Raw genomic sequence first — 21,394 nt, forward strand, 5'->3', positions numbered from 1 at the left:
TGACCCAAATCTCAGTTTTAATCAAGCTTGGCCAATTATCTGGAATGAATATTTCTAGGAACGCTCGTTTCCTAATAATCGGCCAATACAAACAGGCCACCAATCACTTGATTAACAAACTAAATGCACGTTAGTCAGGTGACTTTTATATTTTACTTTTACATCCTATCCTTAGGAGAGGTCATCAATGTCTGATCGGCCGGAGTCCGATAACCCGCACCCTCGACAATCAGATGTTGTCGTCCTGGCGACAGCAGGAAATGCTCAGTTCCGGAGCTGCTCCATCTTCTGATAGTGGCCGTGGCCGGGTACTGCACATCCACCTCCCATTCTAATCAATAAGTGGTGGATGTGCAGTGCCCGGCCATGACCGCTATCAGAAGAAGGAGCAGCTCCAGAACTGAGCATCTCCTTCTGCCGGGACCACAAACGGCTGATTGCCAGGGGTACGGGGTATCTGACACCCGGTCAATCAGACACTGATGGCCTATCCTTAGGATAGGATGTAAAAGTAGGGGAAAACCCCTTTTAAGCTTGGCTTTTTAAACAGGACATGTATTGCCAGGAACCATAATTGTGGATCCTATTACCAGTCAGGGAGTGCGGTTTGCCAGTGTAAACAGAGTACTAAATGACTACCGTTTTGGTAGATGCCCCCTTACTATACTACTGACAATTTCCCCAAATCCCCACATGGATTTTCCTATGAATAGGGGCAGACGACTGCAGATTCTCTCATCCAAGAGAATCTGGTCGATTTATACAAATAGCGCTCTGATTAGAGTTTGATCTGAGTGTCAGCATATTGTGACCTGATACTGTCTGATCAGGAGAATCGTAGCCCACTGAGAAGGAGATGGTGTCCTGAAATCGGACTGCACTCAGGTGTCATCCGAATGCTGTCCGATGATTTCCACGCACTCATTGATTAAATAGCCGAGTGTGATGAGTATTGGATCAAACTCGGACATGTAGAGATTTTATTTAGTCAGGCAGATACTGTCCAAGGAAAAAATCTGACATGTACTTTGCCCTATAGACTAACGTTGGTCCGAGTGCGATCTGATGTTTTGTCGGATCACACTCGAACCAAAAATACAGCCGTATGCCCCCAACCTAAAGAAAATCAGATCTCTATGACTGACACTAAAGCTGCTAACAGACATCTTAAAAAACCTGCTTTGCTGGAAGGTATTGTCCTACATGACTTTAAGTAAATGTAGTGATTTTATTGAAAATTTACATCAATGTATGAAAGTTTTTTTTATTTTTCATTTAAATCCCCAGTCTCCAAACCCAGAGAAGCGGCACTGGATGCTCAGTTACTTGTGTTGGCAACAAATCTTGGGAAAGAAAAGGCCAATCAGCTCCAGGCGGACATGACAGTTTTTGACCCCACATCTTTTGCTGAGGATCTGGTATGTAGTATATAGCCAGGAGTCAGTGACTTCAGAAGCACATAGACATTAGATAATGTCACTTCTCACCTGTACTATTGCCTATGGGGATTATGTTGATAACATCTGCATCCAGTGTAAAGGTACCATCACATTAAGCGACGCTCCAGCGATCCCACCAGCAACTTGACTTGGCAGGGATCGCTGGAGCGTCGCTACACTGGTTGCTGGTGAGCTGTCACACAGGCAGATCTCACCAGCAACCAGTGACCAGCCCCCAGCCAGCAGCGAGGCGTGGAAGCGATGCTGCACTTGGTAACTAAGGTAAATATCAGGTAACCAACCCGATATTTACCTTGGTTACCAGCGCACACCGCTTAGCGCTGGCTCCCTGCACTCCTAGCCACAGTACACATCGGGTTAATTACCCGATGTGTACTCTGCTACGTGTGCAGAGAGCAGGAGCCGGCACTGGCAGTGTGAGAGCGGGGACGCTGGTAACGAAGGTAAATATCGGGTAACCAAGGTAAGGGCTTTTCTTTGTCGCTCCATTGGGAGACCCAGACAATTGGGTGTATAGCTTCTGCCTCCGGAGGCCATACAAAGTATTACACTTTAAAAAGTGTAACCCCTCCCCTCTGCCTATACACCCTCCCGTGCATCACGGGCCCATCAGTTTTATGCTTTGTGTTGAAGGAGGCACACATTCACGCAAGCTCCACATTTTAGTCAGCAGCAGCTGCTGATTTTATCGGATGGAAGAAAAGAGGGCCCCCCACAGGGCCCCCGGCATGCTCCCTTCTCACCCCACTAATGTCGGCGGTGCTGTTAAGGTTGAGGTACCCATTGCGGGTACAAAGGCTGGAGCCACATGCCGTTTTCCTTCCCCATCCCTTTGAGGCTCTGGGAGAAGTGGGATCCTAACCGGTCACCATGCACTGGGACCGGGCTCCCTCCGCAGCCCCTGGGGGAATCTGACGGACAGGAGACTGGGTATCGTCAGGGACAGGCCCTGCTTCTAAGAGGTACTCTGTGTCCCCTTGGGGACGGCGCATGGAGCGCCTGTGTAACAGACGCTGCAGCGGCTGCTGTGTTTTTTGTGTCGCCGGGACTACCGCGCCGACCGGGCCTGTTAGCCGGCCGGCGTTATTAAATTTAGTCCCCGGCTTCTGCGGCCTAGTACAATAACTCCCGCCCCCGGGCCTGCCAGTCAGGGGTAAGGGCGGGACGCTCGACTGGACGTCGGCAGTGAGGGCTGGAGCATACTTAGGTATCCTCCTCCCCCCTCACTGAGCACTGCGGAGCACCAGATTCCCGCACTTTATCAGTCACGCCCACGGCTCCCTCCTCCTTTGAGAACGCTGGCAGCCATTGTTATAATCACTTCTGCCGGTGGAGGAATACAGAACGAGCTCTGTAACGCTGGGAGGCCCAGGCAGGGAATCTGGTGGACACACAACCGCTTTGGGCGGTCGGTAAGCCGCACCGGTTACCAGGTGCTGGCTCCCTTGGGTGCCGAAGTGTGTGTGTGTGTATATATATATATATATATATATATATATATATATATATATATATATATATATATATATTGTATACATTTTCTCTGTTCGGCCGCATTATTTGCCCTTGGCTATATACCCTCACTGATTACTCTAAGAGGAGACAACAGCATGTCGTCCGCAAAGAGCAAGGGTGCCAAGGCACAGGCTTATTTTGCAACCTGTACCTCTTGTGCGGCTATGTTACCTGCAGGTTCCACCTACCCTCATTGTGTGCAATGCTCGGCCCCTGTGGCACTCACTCAGCCGGAGCCTCAGGCACTGGTGGGACCCTCGGCTCAGGTAGAACCACCGGCTTCCACTGTCCAGGTGGCAGGGACAGAGTTTGCAGTTTTGGCTGAGAAACTCTCTGAGTCGCTTTCACAATCCATGGCTCAGTCTATGGACAAATGGTCTGCTAAGATACTAGAAGCCTTGCAGTCCAGACCGGTAACACAGGCCCAGGGCACTGTGCGTTCATCGCCCCCAGGCCCCCCTCGGTCGGCGCAGCAAAGTGCTCCTGAGGTGACACCTAGGTCCCACGGTGAGGACTCCGACTCGGACCGCAGTCCCAGACCGGCTAAGCGGGCTCGCTGGGGACCTTCCTCAACTTCATCACGCTGCTCAGGGTCTCAGCATGAGGACTCTCTGGAGGATGAAGCGGAGGTCGCAGCTCAGGGCTCTGACCCTGACGTTGCTCTCAATCTTGATACACCTGAAGGGGACGCCATAGTAAATGACCTTATAGCGTCCATCAACCAGGTGCTAGAACTTTCTCCTCCAACTCCACCTATAGAGGAGTCGGCTTCACAGCAGGAGAAACACCAGTTTAGGTTTCCCAAACGTACACGGAGTGCGTTTTTCGATCACTCTAACTTCAGAGATGCTGTCCAGAAGCACCGAGCATTTCCGGACAAGCGCTTTACTAAGCGCCTTAAGGACACACGTTACCCCTTCCCCCCTGACGTAGTTAAGGGTTGGGCTCAGTGTCCCAAAGTGGATCCTCCAGTCTCTAGACTGGCGGCTAGATCCGTAGTATCAGTGGCAGATGGCTCATCGCTCAAGGATGCCACTGACAGGCAAATAGAGCTCCTGATGAAATCCATCTATGAAGCCATAGGCGCGTCTTTTGCTCGGCATTCGCAGCCGTGTGGGCACTCCAAGCTATCTCAGCTTGTCTGTCTGAGATTAATGCGGTCACACGTACCTCTACTCCGCAGGTTGTGTCTTTGACTTCTCAGGCGTCGGCATTTTCGTCCTACGCCATGAATGCCGTCCTGGACTCTGCGAGCCGTACAGCGGTAGCATCCGCCAATTCGGTGGCAGTCCGCAGGGCCATGTGGCTACGCGAATGGAAGGCAGACTCTGCTTCCAAAAAGTTCTTAACCGGTTTGCCATTTTCTGGCGACCGTTTGTTTGGCGAGCAATTGGACGAAATTATTAAACAATCCAAGGGAAAGGACTCGTCCTTACCCCAGTCCAAACCAAACAGACCTCAGCAGCGAAAGATTCAACCGAGGTTTCGGTCCTTTCGGCCCTCAGCCAGGTCCCATTCCTCCACGTCCAACAGGTCAGAGAAGGGCCAGAGGAACTCTTCTGCATGGCGGTCTAAGTCACGTCCTAAAAAGACCGCCGGAGGAACCGCCCCCAAGGCGGCCTCCTCATGACTTTCGGCCTCCCCACACCGCATCCTCGGTCGGTGGCAGGCTCTCCCGCTTTTGCGACGCCTGGTGGCCACATGTCCAAGACCGATGGGTGAGAGACATTCTGTCTCACGGTTACAGGATAGAGCTCAGTTCTCGTCCTCCGACTCGTTTCTTCAGAACATCTCCGCCCCCCGAGCGAGCCGATGCACTTTTTCAGGCGGTGAACACTCTGAAGGCAGAAGGAGTGGTGATTCCCGTTCCCCCTCAGGAACATGGTCACGGCTTCTACTCCAACTTGTTCGTGGTGCCAAAAAAGGACGGATCATTCCGTCCCGTTCTGGACCTCAAACTGCTCAACAGACACGTGAGAACCAGACGGTTCCGGATGGAATCTCTCCGCTCTGTCATCGCCTCGATGTCCCAAGGAGACTTCCTAGCGTCAATCGACATCAGGGATGCTTATCTCCATGTGCCGATTGCACCAGAGCATCAACGCTTCCTGCGTTTCGCCATCAAAGACGAACACCTTCAGTTCGTAGCACTGCCTTTCGGCCTGGCGACAGCCCCACGGGTCTTCACCAAGGTCATGGCAGCAGTAGTGGCGGTCCTACACTCTCAGGGCCACTCGGTGATCCCTTACTTAGACGATCTTCTAGTCAAGGCACCCTCTCGGGTGGCATGCCAACACAGCCTGACCATTGCTCTGGAGACTCTCCAGAGATTCGGGTGGATCATCAATTTCCCAAAGTCAAAATTGACACCGACCCAATCCCTGACTTACCTCGGGATGGAGTTTCATACTCTCTCAGCGATAGTGAAGCTACCGCTGGACAAACAGCGTTCACTACAGACAGGGGTGCACTCTCTCCTTCAAGCCCAGTCACACCCCTTGAGGCGCCTCATGCACTTCCTAGGGAAGATGGTGGCAGCAATGGAGGCAGTTCCCTTTGCGCAGTTTCATCTGCGTCCACTTCAATGGGACATTCTCCGCAAATAGGACAGGAGGTCGACGTCCCTAGACAGGAACGTCTCCCTTTCACGGGCAGCCAAAACCTCTCTTCAGTGGTGGCTTCTTCCCACTTCTTTGTCAAAAGGAAAATCCTTCCTGCCCCCATCCTGGGCTGTGGTCACGACGGACGCGAGTCTGTCAGGGTGGGGAGCGGTCTTCCTCCACCACAGGGCTCAGGGAACCTGGACTCCGACAGAGTCCTCCCTTCAGATCAATGTTCTGGAGATAAGGGCAGTGTATCTAGCCCTAAAGGCGTTCCAGCGGTGGCTGGAGGGCAGGCAGATCCGAATACAGTCGGACAACGCCACGGCGGTTGCGTACATCAACCACCAGGGCGGCACACGCAGTCGTCAAGCCTTCCAAGAATTTCGGCGGATTCTGCTGTGGGCGGAAGCCACAGCCTCCACCATCTCCGCAGTTCACATCCCGGGCGTAGAAAACTGGGAAGCAGACTTTCTCAGTCGCCAGGGCATGGACGCAGGGGAATGGTCTCTTCACCCGGACGTGTTTCAAGAGATCTGTTGCCGCTGGGGAACGCCGGACGTCGACCTAATGGCGTCTCGGCACAACAACAAAGTCCCGGCATTCATGGCACGGTCTCAAGATCACAGAGCTCTGGCGGCAGACGCATTAGTTCAGGATTGGTCGCAGTTTCGACTGCCTTATGTATTTCCTCCTCTGGCACTGCTGCCCAGAGTGTTACGCAAGATCAGGTCCGACTGCCGCCGCGCCATCCTCATTGCTCCAGACTGGCCGAGGAGGTCGTGGTACCCGGATCTGTGGCACCTCACGGTGGGTCAACCGTGGGCACTCCCAGACCGACCAGACTTGCTGTCTCAAGGGCCATTTTTCCATCTGAATTCTGCGGCCCTCAACCTGACTCTGTGGCCATTGAGTCCTGGCTCCTAGCGTCCTCAGGGTTATCTCAAGATGTCATTGCCACTATGAGACAGGCCAGGAAACCAACGTCCGCCAAGATCTACCACAGGACTTGGAGGATCTTCTTATCCTGGTGCTCTGATCAGGGTTTTACTCCCTGGCCGTTTGCCTTACCCACTTTTCTTTCTTTCCTTCAATCCGGAATGGACAAGGGTTTGTCTCTCGGCTCTCTCAAGGGACAAGTATCGGCGCTTTCCGTGTTTTTTCAAAAGCGTCTAGCCAGGCTTCCGCAGGTCCGCACGTTCCTGCAGGGGGTTTGCCACATAGTCCCACCTTACAAGCGTCCGCTAGAACCCTGGGATCTTAACAGGGTGCTGACGGCTCTCCAGAAGCCACCTTTCGAGCCGATGCGGGATGTCTCTCTATCACGCCTTTCGCAGAAGGTGGCCTTCCTAGTGGCAGTCACATCACTTAGGAGAGTGTCTGAGCTAGCAGCGCTGTCATGCAAAGCCCCCTTCCTGGTGTTTCACCAGGATAAGGTGGTTCTGCGTCCGGTTCCGGAATTTCTCCCTAAGGTGGTATCCCCTTTTCATCTCAATCAGGATATCTCCTTACCTTCTTTTTGCTCTCATCCAGTTCACCAATGTGAAAAGGATTTGCACTTGTTAGATCTCGTGAGAGCACTCAGGCTCTACATTTCTCGCACGGCGCCCCTGCGCCGTTCTGATGCGCTCTTTGTCCTTGTCGCTGGCCAGCGTAAGGGGTCGCAGGCTTCCAAGTCAACCTTGGCTCGGTGGATCAAGGAGCCGATTCTTGAAGCCTACCGTTCGTCTGGGCTTCCGATTCCTTCAGGGCTGAAAGCCCATTCTACCAGAGCCGTAGGTGCGTCCTGGGGATTGCGGCACCAGGCTACGGCTCAGCAGGTGTGTCAGGCGGCTACTTGGTCGAGTCTGCACACTTTCACAAAACACTATCAGGTGCATGCCTATGATTCGGCAGATGCCAGCCTAGGTAGGCGAGTCCTTCAGGCGGCGGTTGCCCACCTGTAAGAAGGGGCCATTTTTCGGCTCTTTTTATCGAGGTATTCTTTTATCCACCCAGGGACTGCTTTTGGACGTCCCAATTGTCTGGGTCTCCCAATGGAGCGACAAAGAAGAAGGGAATTTTGTTTACTTACCGTAAATTCCTTTTTCTTTGTCGCTCCATTGGGAGACCCAGACAATTGACAATTGGGTGTATAGCTTCTGCCTCCGGAGGCCACACAAAGTATTACACTTTAAAAAGTGTAACCCCTCCCCTCTGCCTATACACCCCCCCGTGCATCACGGGCTCCTCAGTTTTATGCTTTGTGTTGAAGGAGGCACACATTCACTCATGCTCCCATTTTAGTCAGCAGCAGCTGCTGATTGTATCGGATGGAAGAAAAGAGGGCCTCTAACAGGGCTCCCGGCATGCTCCCTTCTCACCCCACTAAGTCGGCGGTGTTGTTAAGGTTGAGGTACCCATTGCGGGTACACAGGCTGGAGCCACATGCCGTTTTCCTTCCCCATCCCTTAGGGGCTCTGGGAGAAGTGGGATCCTATCCGGTCATCCAGGCACTGGGACCGGGCTCCCTCCGCAGCCCCTGTGGGATTCTGACGGACAGGAGACTGAGTATCATCAGGGTCAGGGCCCTGCATCTACAGGTACTCTGTGTCCCCTTGGGGACGGTGCATGGAGCACCTTGGCCTCAGACGCTGCAGCGACTGCGGTGTTGGTATGAGACCGGGACTACCGCGCCGACCGCGCCTGCTTGCCGGCCGCGGTTTTAACTTTAGTCCCCGGCTTTTGCGGCCTAGTGCATTAAACTCCCGCCCCCGGGCCTGCCAGTCAGGGGTAAGGGCGGGACGGTCGGTCTGACGCCGACAGTGAGGGCTGGAGCACACGTAGCTGTCCTCCGCCCCCCTCACTAATCACTCTGGGGCCAGATTCCCGCACTTTTGTAGTTACGCCCACGGCTCCCTCCTCCCCTGTGAACGCCGACAGCCATGTTTTAAGCACATTCTGCCGGTGGAGGACTTCTGGCTGCATCTCTGGGAGACCCGAGGCAGGGAATCTGGTGGCCACACACCGCTTGAGCGGTCGGTAAGCCACACCGGTCACCCGGTGCTGGGCCCCATAGAGTGCCGAACTGTATATATATATATATATATATTATATTTGTATACACTTTCTCGGTTCGGCTGTACTGTTAGCTTGTGGCTATATATCCCTCAGTGATCACTCTCCTGAAAGACAACAGCATGTCGTTCACAAGGAGCAAGGGTGCCAAGACACAGGGTTATTTCTTTGTCGCTCCTAATTGGGAGACCCAGACAATTGGGTGTATAGCTACTGCCTCCGGAGGCCACACAAAGTACTACACTTAAAAGTGTAAGGCCCCTCCCCTTCTGGCTATACACCCCCCCCGTGGGATCACGGGCTCCTCAGTTTTATGCTTTGTGCGAAGGAGGCCAGACATCCACGCATAGCTCCACTGTTTAGTCAGCAGCAGCTGCTGACTATGTCGGATGGAAGAAAAGAGGGCCCATACTAGGGCCCCCAGCATGCTCCCTTCTCACCCCACTTTCTGTCGGCGGTGTTTGTTAAGGTTGAGGTACCCATTGCGGGTACGGAGGCTGGAGCCCACATGCTGATTCCTTCCCCATCCCCATTAGGGCTCTGGGCGAAGTGGGACTTTACCGGTCTCCGGGCACTGAGGCCGTGCTCCATCCACAGCCCCTGGAGGTTCTGCTGGATACGGAGCGGAGTTTTCTCAGGGACAGGACCCTGCTCCATCAAGGTACTCCGTGTCCCCGTGCTTATCGCACACACACTGCAGCATTGCTGGGTGTGTTAGTGCGCCGGGGTAAACAGCGCTGCTGCGCTGGTGCCGTTACTCACTACAGCTCTGCTGAGTGAGGTGACTTTGTACGATCGGCCGATCCGGCCGCTGGGGTCAGTGTTTACTGGTCGCGGCTGGGATTTGTGGTGCGCCGGGGACTTCCGCGCTGGCCGTGCATATATGACGGCCGCGCTAGATTACTACAGTCCCCGGCTTTTGCGGCCTAGTTCGTATCGTTCCCGCCCCCGGACCTGCCAGTCAGGAGGAGGGCGGGACGCTGTACAGTCCAGCAGCGTTAAGAGCTGGAGTCTGTTTTACATACTCCAGCCCTCACACTAGGCACAGGGGGACGCAGTTTCCCGCTCTTTTGTTTGGGACGCCCACGGTCCGCCCCTCTTCACAGGACGCCGGCAGCCATTCCTGCCTGCACGCTGAGCTGCAGAGGGGAGGCTGGGAGACCCAGACAAGGGATTCTACGATCTCACACCCGCTTTTCAGCGGGCGGTAAGCAGCCCTCAAGGGCTTTCCCCCACTTGTGCCATAGTGTACTTTGTATTTTGTGCTGGCAATACTTTGCACTGTACAGTCGCTGGTGGTTTTCTGCTATATACCCTCCTTAGATTTCTCAAGGAGATAACAGCATGTCGTCCGCAAAAAGCAAAAGTGCCAAGGCACGGACTTTATATGCTGCTTGTACCGCATGTGGGGCTACTCTACCGGCAGGTTCCACTGACCCCCATTGTGTGCAGTGCTCGGCCCCCGTGGCAATTGCTCAGCCGGGGCCGCTGCTAGAGGTGACCCAGGGAGAACCACCTGTAAATGCTGTCCAGGTGACAGGGACGGAGTTTGCAGCTTTTGCTGACAGATTGTCTATGACTATGTCTAAAATTCTTGAAACATTGCAGTCTAGACCAGTAACTCAGACCATGGGCACTGTTGATCCATTGCCCCCTGGTCCCCCTCAGCTGGACCACTTCCTAGCTCCGGGGGTGTCACATGCACCCCAGGGTGACGGCTCTGACTCGGACGACAGTCCCAGACAACCTAAGCGGGCTCGCTATGAGCGACCCTCAACTTCATCACACTGGTCAGGGTCCCAGCAGGACGACTCTCTGTGTGATGAGGCGGATGTAACTGATCAGGAGTCTGATGCTGGGGCCGCTCTCAATCTAGATACCCCGGATGGTGACGCCATAGTGAATGATCTTATAGCGTCCATCAATAGGATGTTAGATATTTCTCCACCAGCTCCTCTTGCGGAGGAGGCAGCTTCACAGCAGGAGAAATTCCATTTCAGGTATCCCAAGCGTAAATTAAGCATGTTTCTGGACCACTCTGACTTTAGAGACGCAATCCAGAAACACCACGCTTATCCAGATAAGCGTTTTTCCAAACGGCTTAAAGATACACGCTATCCTTTTCCCCCTGACGTGGTCAAGGGCTGGACACAGTGTCCCAAGGTGGACCCTCCAATCTCCAGGCTTGCAGCCAGATCTCTAGTTGCAGTGGAAGATGGGGCGGCACTTAAAGATGCCACTGACAGACAGATGGAGCTCTGGTTAAAATCCATCTATGAAGCTATTGGAGCGTCGTTGGCGCCAGCATTCGCAGCCGTATGGGCACTCCAAGCTATTTCAGCTGGGCTTACACAGGTCGACTCGGTCACACGTACATCTGCTCCGCAGGTGGCACCCTTGACCTCTCAAATGTCTGCATTCGTGTCTTACGCGATTAATGCTGTCCTAGACTCTACGAGCCGTACGGCGGTGGCGTCAGCCAACTCTGTGGTTTTACGCAGAGCCCTGTGGTTGAGAGAATGGAAGGCAGATTCTTCTTCCAAGAAGTGCTTAACCAGTTTGCCTTTTTCTCGTGACCGATTGTTTGGTGAGCGTTTGGATGAAATCATTAAACACTCCAAGGGTAAGGATTCATCCTTACCTCAGCCCAGACAAAACAAACCTCAACAGAGGAGGGGACAGTCTGGTTTTCGGTCCTTTCGAGGCTCAGGCAGGTCCCAATTCTACTCGTCCAAAAGGACTCAAAAGGATCAGAGGGGCTCAGATTCTTGGCGGACTCAATCACGCCCAAAAAAGCCAGCCGGAAGAACCGTTACCAAGACGGCTTCCTCATGACTCTCAGCCTCCTCTCTCCGCATCCTCGGTCGGTGGCAGGCTCTCCCGCTTTGGCGACATTTGGTTGTCACAGGTCAAAGACCGTTGGGTGAGAGACATTCTGTCTCACGGGTACAGGATAGAGTTCTGCTCTCGTCCTCCAACTCGCTTCTTCAGAACTTCCCCACCGCCCGACCGAGCCGATGCTCTGCTGCAAGCGGTGTCCGCTCTAAAGGCGGAAGGAGTGGTGACTTCTGTTCCTCTTCAGGAACAAGGTCACGGTTTTTACTCCAATTTGTTTGTGGTGCCAAAGAAAGACGGGTCGTTCCGTCCCGTCCTGGATCTAAAGCTGCTCAACAAACACGTAAAAACCAGGAGGTTCCGGATGGAATCTCTCCGCTCTGTTATCGCCTCAATGTCTCAAGGAGATTTCCTAGCATCAATAGACATCAAGGATGCTTATCTCCACGTGCCAATTGCGCCAGAGCATCAGCGTTTTTCTACGCTTCGTTATAGGAAGCGAACACCTGCAGTTCGTAGCTCTACCTTTCGGGCTGGCGACAGCCCCTCGGGTCTTCACCAAGGTCATGGCAGCAGTAGTAGCAGTCCTGCACTCGCAAGGTCACTCCGTGATCCCGTATTTGGACGATCTACTTATCAAGGCACCCTCTCAAGAGGCATGCCAACACAGCCTGAACGTGGCACTGAAGACTCTCCAGAGTTTCGGGTGGATTATCAACTTTTCAAAGTCAAATCTAACCCCGAACCAATCACTAACATATCTTGGCATGGAGTTTCATACTCTCTCAGCGATAGTGAGACTTCCACTGGACAAACAGTGCTCGCTACAGATAGGGGTGCAATCTCTCCTTCAGGGCCAGTCGCACCCCTTGAGGCGCCTCATGCACTTCCTAGGGAAGATGGTAGCAGCAATGGAAGCAGTTCCTTTTGCGCAGTTTCATCTGCGTCCACTACAATGGGACATTCTCCGCCAATGGGACGGGAAGTCGACGTCCCTCGACAGGGAGGTCTCCCTCTCTCAGGCAGCCAAGGAATCTCTCCGGTGGTGGCTTCTTCCCACCTCATTGTCAAAAGGAAAGTCGTTCCTACCCCCATCCTGGGCGGTGGTCACGACAGATGCGAGTCTATCAGGGTGGGGAGCAGTTTTTCTCCACCACAGGGCTCAGGGTACGTGGACTCGGAAAGAGTCCACCCTTCAGATCAATGTTCTGGAGATCAGAGCAGTCTACCTTGCCCTACAAGCCTTCCAACAGTGGCTGGAAGGCAAGCAGATCCGAATTCAGTCGGACAACTCCACAGCGGTGGCATACATCAACCACCAAGGGGGAACACGCAGTCGGCAAGCCTTCCAGGAAGTCCGGCGGATTCTGACGTGGGTGGAAGACACGGCATCCACCATATCCGCCGTTCACATCCCAGGCGTAGAAAACTGGGAAGCAGACTTTCTCAGTCGCCAGGGCATGGACGCAGGGGAATGGTCCCTTCACCCGGACGTGTTTCAGGAGATCTGTCGCCGCTGGGGGATGCCGGACGTCGACCTGATGGCGTCACGGCACAACAACAAGGTCCCGGTTTTCATGGCACGGTCTCACGATCACCGAGCTCTGGCGGCAGACGCCTTAGTTCAAGATTGGTCGCAGTTCCGGCTACCGTATGTGTTCCCACCTCAGGTCCGACTGCCGCCGCGCCATTCTCGTCGCTCCAGACTGGCCAAGGAGGTCGTGGTACCCGGATCTGTGGCACCTCACGGTAGGCCATCCGTGGGCACTACCAGACCGTCCAGACTTGCTGTCTCAAGGGCCGTTTTTCCATCTGAATTCTGCGGCCCTGAACCTGACTGTGTGGCCATTGAGTCCTGGATCCTAGCGGCCTCAGGTTTATCTCATGAAGTGGTTGCCACCATGAGACAGGCTAGGAAACCATCCTCCGCCAAGATCTACCACAGGACGTGGAGGATATTCCTATCTTGGTGCTCTGCTCAGGGAGTTTCTCCCTGGCCTTTTGCATTGCCTACCTTTCTTTCCTTCCTGCAGTCTGGGTTGGAAAAAGGTTTTTCTTCGGCGCTCCATTGGGAGACCCAGACGATTGGGTGTATAGCTACTGCCTCCGGAGGCCACACAAAGCATTACACTAAAAAGTGTAAGGCCCCTCCCCTTCTGGCTATACACCCCCAGTGGGATCACTGGCTCACCAGTTTTCTGCTTTGTGCGAAGGAGGTCAGACATCCACGCATAGCTCCACTGTTTAGTCAGCAGTAGCTGCTGACTATGTCGGATGGAAGAAAAGAGGGCCCATATAGGGCCCCCAGCATGCTCCCTTCTTACCCCACTTGTGGTTTGTAAGGTTGAGGTACCCATTGCGGGTACAGAGGCTGGAGCCCACATGCTGTTTTCCTTCCCCATCCCCCTGAGGGGCTCTGAGGAAGTGGGATCTTACCGGCCCCCAAGCCCTGAGGCCGGGCTCCATCCACAGACCCAGTGAACCTGCTGGATACGGAGCTGGGTACCGTTCAGGGACAAGGCCCTGCAACTTTCAGGTACTCTGTGTCCCCGTACAGACAGGCACGCACACGCCAGACTTGCTGGGTGTGTTAGTGCGCCGGGGACAGTAGCGCTGCACGCTGGGGTTTGAGTCACAGCAGCTTAGCTGTGTGACTTCATGTGCTGGGAACTACCGCGCCGGCCACGGAGCGGCGGCGCGGCTGGGACTTGTAGTGCGCCGGGGACTTAGCGCCGACCGCGCTTTTACGGCGGCGGCGCTTATAAATTTAGTCCCCGGCTTTTGCGGCCTAGCTCCGCTTCGTTCCCGCCCCCTCCCTGTCAATCAGGGAATGGGACAGACGCTGTGCAATCGTCAGCGCCGAGGGCTGGAGCGTTATTTACATGCTCCAGCCCTCTCACTAGGCACAGTGGGACGCAGGTTTCCCGCTTTTGGTCTGAGCACGCCCAGGGCCCGCCCCCCCCTCCACAGGACGCCGGCAGCCATTCCTGCATGCAGTCTGGCTGGAGGACGGACACAGGCTCTGGGAGACCCAGACTAGGGATTTCTGGCGACCACACACCCGCGTTTGGCGGGCGGTAAGCAGCACATTAGTGCTGGCCCCACTAGTGCCACAGTGTTGTATTGGTGTACTTTTTCCTGTACCAGATATATATATATATATATACTGCACTGTACGGTCGCTTCTTGGCTGTATACCCTATATTGCTCTGAGGAGACAACAACATGTCATCCACAAAACGCAAGGGTGCCAAGGCACGGGCTGTATACACTGCTTGTACAGCATGTGGGGCTAATCTACCAGCAGGCTCCAACGACTCTCATTGTGTGCAATGTTCAGTCCCAGTGGCACTTCGTCAGCCAGAGCCTATGGTGGTGGTAGCCCAGGCAGAGACGCCTGTGAACCCTGCCCCGGTGACGGGGACAGAATTTGCAGTCTTTGCTGATAAAATGTCTGTGACTATGACAAAAATCCTGGAGACCTTGCAGTCCAGGCCAGTTGCTCAGACCATGGACACTGCTGTGTCTATGTTCCCCGGTCCCCCTCAGTTGGAACTAATCCGTACTTCAAGGGGGTCCCAGGCATCACAGGCTGAGGGCTCTGACTCTGATGACAGTCCCAGGCCGCCTAAGCGAGCTCGCTGGGAGAGACCCTCCACGTCATCACGCGGGTCGGGGTCTCAGCGAGAAGGGTCTCTATATGATGAGACAGAGGTGGGTGATCAGGAGTCTGATCCTGACACCGCACTCAATTTGGATACGCCAGATGGTGACGCCATGGTAAATGACCTTATAGCGGCCATCAATAGGCTGTTGGATATTTCTCCCCCAGCCCCTTCAGCAGAGGAGGCAGCTGCCCAGCAGGAGAAATTCCATTTCCTGTATCCCAAGCGTAAATCGAGTACTTTTCTGGACCACTCTGACTTCAGAGAATCAATCCAGAAACACCATGCTTATCCGGACAAGCGTTTTTCCAAACGTCTTAAGGATACACGTTATCCCTTTCCCCCTGACGTGGTCAAACGCTGGACCCAGTGTCCAAAAGTGGACCCTCCAATATCCAGGCTTGCAGCTAGATCCATAGTTGCAGTGGAGGATGGGGCTTCACTTAAAGATGCCAATGACAGACAGATGGACCTTTGGTTGAAATCTGTCTATGAAGCTATTGGCGCGTCGTTTGCTCCAGCATTCGCAGCCGTGTGGGCGCTCCAAGCTATTTCAGCTGGTCTGGCACAGGTGGACTCTTTCATACGTCCAGCAGTGCCGCAAGTGGCGTCCTTAACTACGCAAATGACTGCGTTTGCCACCTACGCTATCAATGCGGTACTGGACTCTACGAGCCGTACCTCAATGGCATCCGCCAACTCTGTAGTTTTGCGCAGAGCCTTGTGGTTAAAAGAATGGAAAGCAGATTCTGCTTCTAAAAAATGTTTAACCAGCTTGCCATTATCTGGAGACAGACTGTTTGGTGAGCAATTGGCGGAAATCATTAAACAGTCCAAAGGTAAGGACTCTTCCTTACCCCAGCCCAGATCAAGCAAACCTCAACAGAGGAAGTGGCAGTCAAAGTTTCGGTCCTTTCGAGGCTCGGGCAAGCCCCAATTCTCCTCGTCCAAAGGGACTCAGAAAGAGCAAAGGAGCTCTGATTCCTGGCGGACTCACTCACGCCCCAAGAAAGCAACCGGAGGTACCGCTTCCAAGGCGGCTGCCTCATGACTTTCGGCCGCCTCCCTCCGCATCCTCGGTCGGTGGCAGGCTCTCCCGCTTTTGCGACATTTGGCTGCCACAGGTCAAAGACCGGTGGGTAACAGACATTTTGTCTCACGGGTACAGGATAGAGTTCAGTTCTCGTCCTCCGCCTCGGTTCTTCAGAACTTCCCCACATCCCGACCGAGCAGATGCCCTTCTGCAGGCGGTGCATTCTCTAAGAGCAGAAGGAGTGGTGGTCCCTGTTCCTCTTCGGGAACAAGGACAAGGTTTTTACTCCAATCTCTTTGTGGTGCCAAAAAAGGACGGCTCATTCCGTCCTGTTCTGGACCTAAAACTGCTCAACAAGCATGTGAACGCCAGGCGGTTCCGGATGGAATCCCTCCGCTCAGTCATTGCCTCAATGTCTCAAGGAGATTTCCTAGCATCAATAGACATCAAAGATGCTTATCTCCACGTGCCGATTGCTACAGAGCACCAACGCTTTCTACGCTTCGTGATAGGAGACGACCATCTTCAGTTCGTAGCTCTGCCATTTGGTCTGGCGACAGCCCCACGGGTGTTCACCAAGGTCATGGCGGCAGTGGTAGCAGTCTTGCACTCTCAGGGACACTCTGTGATCCCTTACTTGGACGATCTACTTGTCAAGGCACCCTCTCAGGAGGCATGCCAACTCAGCCTGAATGTTGCACTGCAGACTCTCCAGACGTTCGGGTGGATCATCAACTTCTCAAAGTCAACTCTGTCACCGACCCAATCACTGACGTATCTTGGCATGGAGTTTCATACTCTCTCAGCGATAGTGAAGCTTCCGCTGGACAAGCAGCGGTCACTACAGACTGGGGTGCAGGCTCTCCTTCAAAGTCAGTCGCACTCCTTAAGACGCCTCATGCACTTCCTCGGGAAGATGGTGGCGGCAATGGAGGCGGTTCCGTTTGCGCAGTTTCATCTGCGCCCACTTCAATGGGACATTCTCCGCCAATGGGACGGGAAGTCAACATCCCTGGACAGGAAAGTCTCCCTTTCCCAGACGGCCAAAGACTCTCTGCAATGGTGGCTTCTTCCCACCTCATTATCACAGGGAAGATCCTTCCTACCACCGTCCTGGGCGGTGGTCACGACAGACGCGAGTCTGTCAGGGTGGGGAGCAGTTTTTCTCCACCACAGGGCTCAGGGTACGTGGACTCAGCAGGAGTCCACCCTTCAGATCAATGTTCTGGAAATCAGAGCAGTGTATCTTGCCCTACTAGCCTTCCAGCAGTGGCTGGAAGGAAGGCAGATCCGAATTCAGTCGGACAACTCCACAGCGGTGGCATACATCAACCACCAAGGGGGGACACGCAGTCGGCAAGCCTTCCAGGAAGTCCGGCGGATTCTGATGTGGGTGGAAGCCACGGCCTCCACCATATCCGCAGTTCACATCCCCGGCGTAGAAAACTGGGAAGCAGACTTCCTCAGTCGCCAGGGCATGGACGCAGGGGAATGGTCCCTTCACCCGGACGTGTTTCAGGAAATCTGTCGCCGCTGGGGAAGGCCGGACGTCGACCTAATGGCGTCCCGGCACAACAACAAGGTCCCAACCTTCATGGCACGGTCTCGCGATCACAGAGCTCTGGCGGCAGACGCCTTAGTGCAAGATTGGTCGCAGTTCCGGCTCCCTTATGTGTTTCCACCTCTGGCACTCTTGCCCAGAGTGCTACGCAAGATCAGATCCGACTGCAGCCGCGTCATACTCGTCGCCCCAGACTGGCCAAGGAGGGCGTGGTATCCGGATCTGTGGCATCTCACGGTCGGCCAACCGTGGGCACTACCAGACCGACCAGACTTGCTGTCCCAAGGGCCGTTTTTCCATCGGAATTCTGCGGCCCTGAACCTGACTGTGTGGCCATTGAGTCCTGGATCCTAGCGTCTTCAGGATTATCACAAGGGGTCGTTGCCACCATGAGACAGGCTAGGAAGCCCACGTCCGCTAAGATCTACCACAGAACGTGGAGGATATTCTTATCCTGGTGCTCTGCTCAGGGAGTGTCTCCCTGGCCATTTGCATTGCCTACATTTCTTTCTTTCCTGCAATCTGGGTTAGAAAAAGGTTTGTCGCTCGGCTCCCTTAAAGGGCAAGTCTCGGCGCTATCCGTCTTTTTTCAGAAGCGTCTAGCACGACTTTCTAAGGTACGCACGTTCCTGCAGGGGGTTTGTCATATCGTACCCCCGTACAAGCGGCCGTTAGATCCATGGGATCTGAACAGGGTACTAGTTGCCCTCCAGAAGCCGCCCTTCGAGCCTCTGAGGGAGGTTTCACTTTCTAGACTATCACAGAAAGTGGCTTTTCTGGTAGCGATCACATCTCTTCGGAGAGTGTCTGAGCTAGCAGCGCTGTCATCCAAGGCTCCCTTCCTGGTCTTCCACCAGGACAAGGTAGTGCTGCGCCCCATTCAGGAGTTTCTCCCGAAAGTGGTATCCTCTTTTCATCTTAATCAGGATATCTCTTTGCCTTCTTTTCTTCGGCGCTCCATTGGGAGACCCAGACGATTGGGTGTATAGCTACTGCCTCCGGAGGCCACACAAAGCATTACACTAAAAAGTGTAAGGCCCCTCCCCTTCTGGCTATACACCCCCAGTGGGATCACTGGCTCACCAGTTTTCTGCTTTGTGCGAAGGAGGTCAGACATCCACGCATAGCTCCACTGTTTAGTCAGCAGTAGCTGCTGACTATATCGGATGGAAGAAAAGAGGGCCCATATAGGGCCCCCAGCATGCTCCCTTCTCACCCGCGGTGGTGCTTGTAAGGTTGAGGTACCTATTGCTGGTACAGAGGCTGGAGCCCACATGCTGCTTTCCTTCCACATCCCCTGGAGGGCTCTGTGGAAGTGGGATCTTGCCGGCCCCCAAGCCCTGAGGCCGGGCTCCATCCACAGACCCAGAGAACCTGCTGGATTCGGAGCATGAGTACAGTCAGGGACACCTCTCCACAAGGACGCCGGCAGCCATTACACATGCAGTCTGGCTGGGGAAAGGCAGCAGGCTCTGGGAGACCCAGACTAAAGGGATTTCGGCGACCACACACCCGCTCTTAAGCGGGCGGTAAGCAGCATTTTAGTGCTGGCCCCACTAGTGCCTCAGTGTTATATTAGTGTACTTTTTTTCTTGGTACCATATATATTTATATAGTTGCACTGTAAGGTCGCTTCTTGGCTGGACACCCTGTACTGCTCTGAGGAGACAGCAACATGTCATCCGCAAAACGCAAGGGTGCCAAGGCACAGGCTGTGTACACTGTTTGTACTACATGTGGGGCTGATCTACCGGCAGGCTCCAATGACTCACATTGTGTGCAATGTTCAGTCCCAGTGGCACTTCGTCAGCCAGAGCCTATTGTGGTGGTAGCCCAGGCAGAGCCGCCTGTGTACCCTGCCCCGGTGACGGGGACAGACTTTGCAGTTTTTGCTGATAAAATGTCTGTGACTATGACAAAAATCCTTGAGGCCTTGCAGTCCAGGCCAGTTACTCAGACCATGGACACTGCTGTGTCTATGCTCCCTGGTCCCCCTCAGTTGGAACTAATCCGTACTTCAAGGGGGTCTCAAGCATCACAGCCTGAAGTCTCTGACTCAGATGACAGTCCCAGGCAGCCTAAGCGAGCTCGCTGGGAAAGACCCTCGACGTCATCACACTGCTCAGGGTCTCAGCGACAAGAGTCTCTCTGTGATGAGACTGAGGACGGTGATCAGGATTCTGATCCTGAGGCCCCTCTCAATCTGGATGCCCCCGATGGTGACGCCATGGTTAATGACCTTATATCGGCAGTTAATAGACTGTTGGATATTTCTCCCCCAGCTCCTTCAGCAGAGGAGGCAGCTGCACAGCAGGAGAAGTTCCATTTCCTGTATCCCAAGCGTAAATTAAGTGCTTTTCTGGACCACTCTGACTTCAGAGAATCAATCCAGAAACACGACGCTCATCCAGACAAGCGTTTCTCTAAACGTTCTAAGGATACCCGTTATCCTTTTCCCCCTGAAGTGGCCAAACGCTGGACCCAGTGTCCAAAGGTGGATCCCCCAATTTCCAAGCTTGCGGCTAGATCCATAGTCGCAGTAGAGGATGGCGCTTCACTTAAAGATGCCAACGACAGACAGATGGACCTTTGGTTGAAATCTGTCTATGAAGCTATCGGCGCGTCGTTTGCTCCAGCATTCGCGGCCGTGTGGGCACTCCAAGCTATTTCAGCTGGTTTAGCACAGGTGGATGCTATCATACATCCAGCAGTACCGCAGGTGGCGTCCCTAATTTCGCAAATGTCTGCGTTTGCGACCTATGCTATCAATGCGGTCCTAGAATCTACGAGCCGTACCTCTATGGCGTCCGCCAATTCTGTGGTTTTGCGCAGAGCCTTGTGGTTAAAGGACTGGAAAGCAGATGCTGGTTCCAAAAAATGCTTGACCAGCTTGCCATTATCTAGAGACAGACTGTTTGGTGAGCCATTGGCTGAAATCATAAAACAGTCCAAGGGTAAGGACTCTTCCTTACCACAGCCCAGAGCAAGTAAACCTCAACAGAAAAAGTGGCAGTCGAGGTTTCGGTCCTTTCGAGGCTCGGGCAAGGCCCAATTCTCCTCGGCCAAAAGGACTCAGAAGGAACAAGGGAGCTCAGATTCCTGGCGGGCTCACTCACACCCCAGGAAAGCAAATGGAGGAACCGCTTCCAAAGCGGCTACCTCATGACTTTCGGCCTCCTCCCTCCGCATCCTCGGTCGGTGGCAGGCTCTCCCGCTTTTGCGACATTTGGCTGTCACAGGTCAAAGACCGGTGGGTAACAGACATTTTGTCTCGCGGGTACAGAATCGAGTTCAGTTCTCGCCCTCCACTTCGGTTCTTCAGAACCTCCCCACACCCCGACCGAGCAGATGCCCTGCTGCAGGCGGTGGACTCTCTAAGAGCAGAAGGAGTCGTGATCCCTGTCCCCCCTCAGGAACGAGGGCGAGGATTTTACTCCAATCTCTTTGTGGTTCCAAAAAAGGACGGCTCCTTCCGTCCTGTTCTGGACCTAAAACTGCTCAACAAGCATGTGAACGCCAGGCGGTTTCGGATGGAATCCCTCCGATCCGTCATTGCCTCAATGTCTCGAGGGGACTTCCTTGCCTCAATAGACATCAAAGATGCCTATCTTCACGTGCCAATTGCTACGGAGCACCAACGTTTTCTACGTTTTGTGATAGGAGACGAC

General features: G+C 54.0%; 1 protein-coding gene across 2 annotated transcripts in view; it reads left to right on the top strand.

The window, feature by feature from the left end:
- The window catches only part of NSMCE4A (NSE4A component of SMC5/6 complex), a 126,167-nt gene that overhangs the window by 3,922 nt on the left and 100,851 nt on the right, over positions 1-21,394 (top strand). For both annotated transcript variants that reach the window (XM_075352326.1, XM_075352327.1), the window contains exon 3: positions 1,288-1,418. In XM_075352326.1, coding sequence (XP_075208441.1) covers positions 1,288-1,418 — 131 coding nt within the window. The remainder of the gene's footprint in view (positions 1-1,287; positions 1,419-21,394) is intronic.

Source organism: Anomaloglossus baeobatrachus, chromosome 5 (genome assembly GCF_048569485.1).
Source record: "Anomaloglossus baeobatrachus isolate aAnoBae1 chromosome 5, aAnoBae1.hap1, whole genome shotgun sequence".
Taxonomy (NCBI): Eukaryota; Metazoa; Chordata; class Amphibia; order Anura; family Aromobatidae; genus Anomaloglossus; species Anomaloglossus baeobatrachus.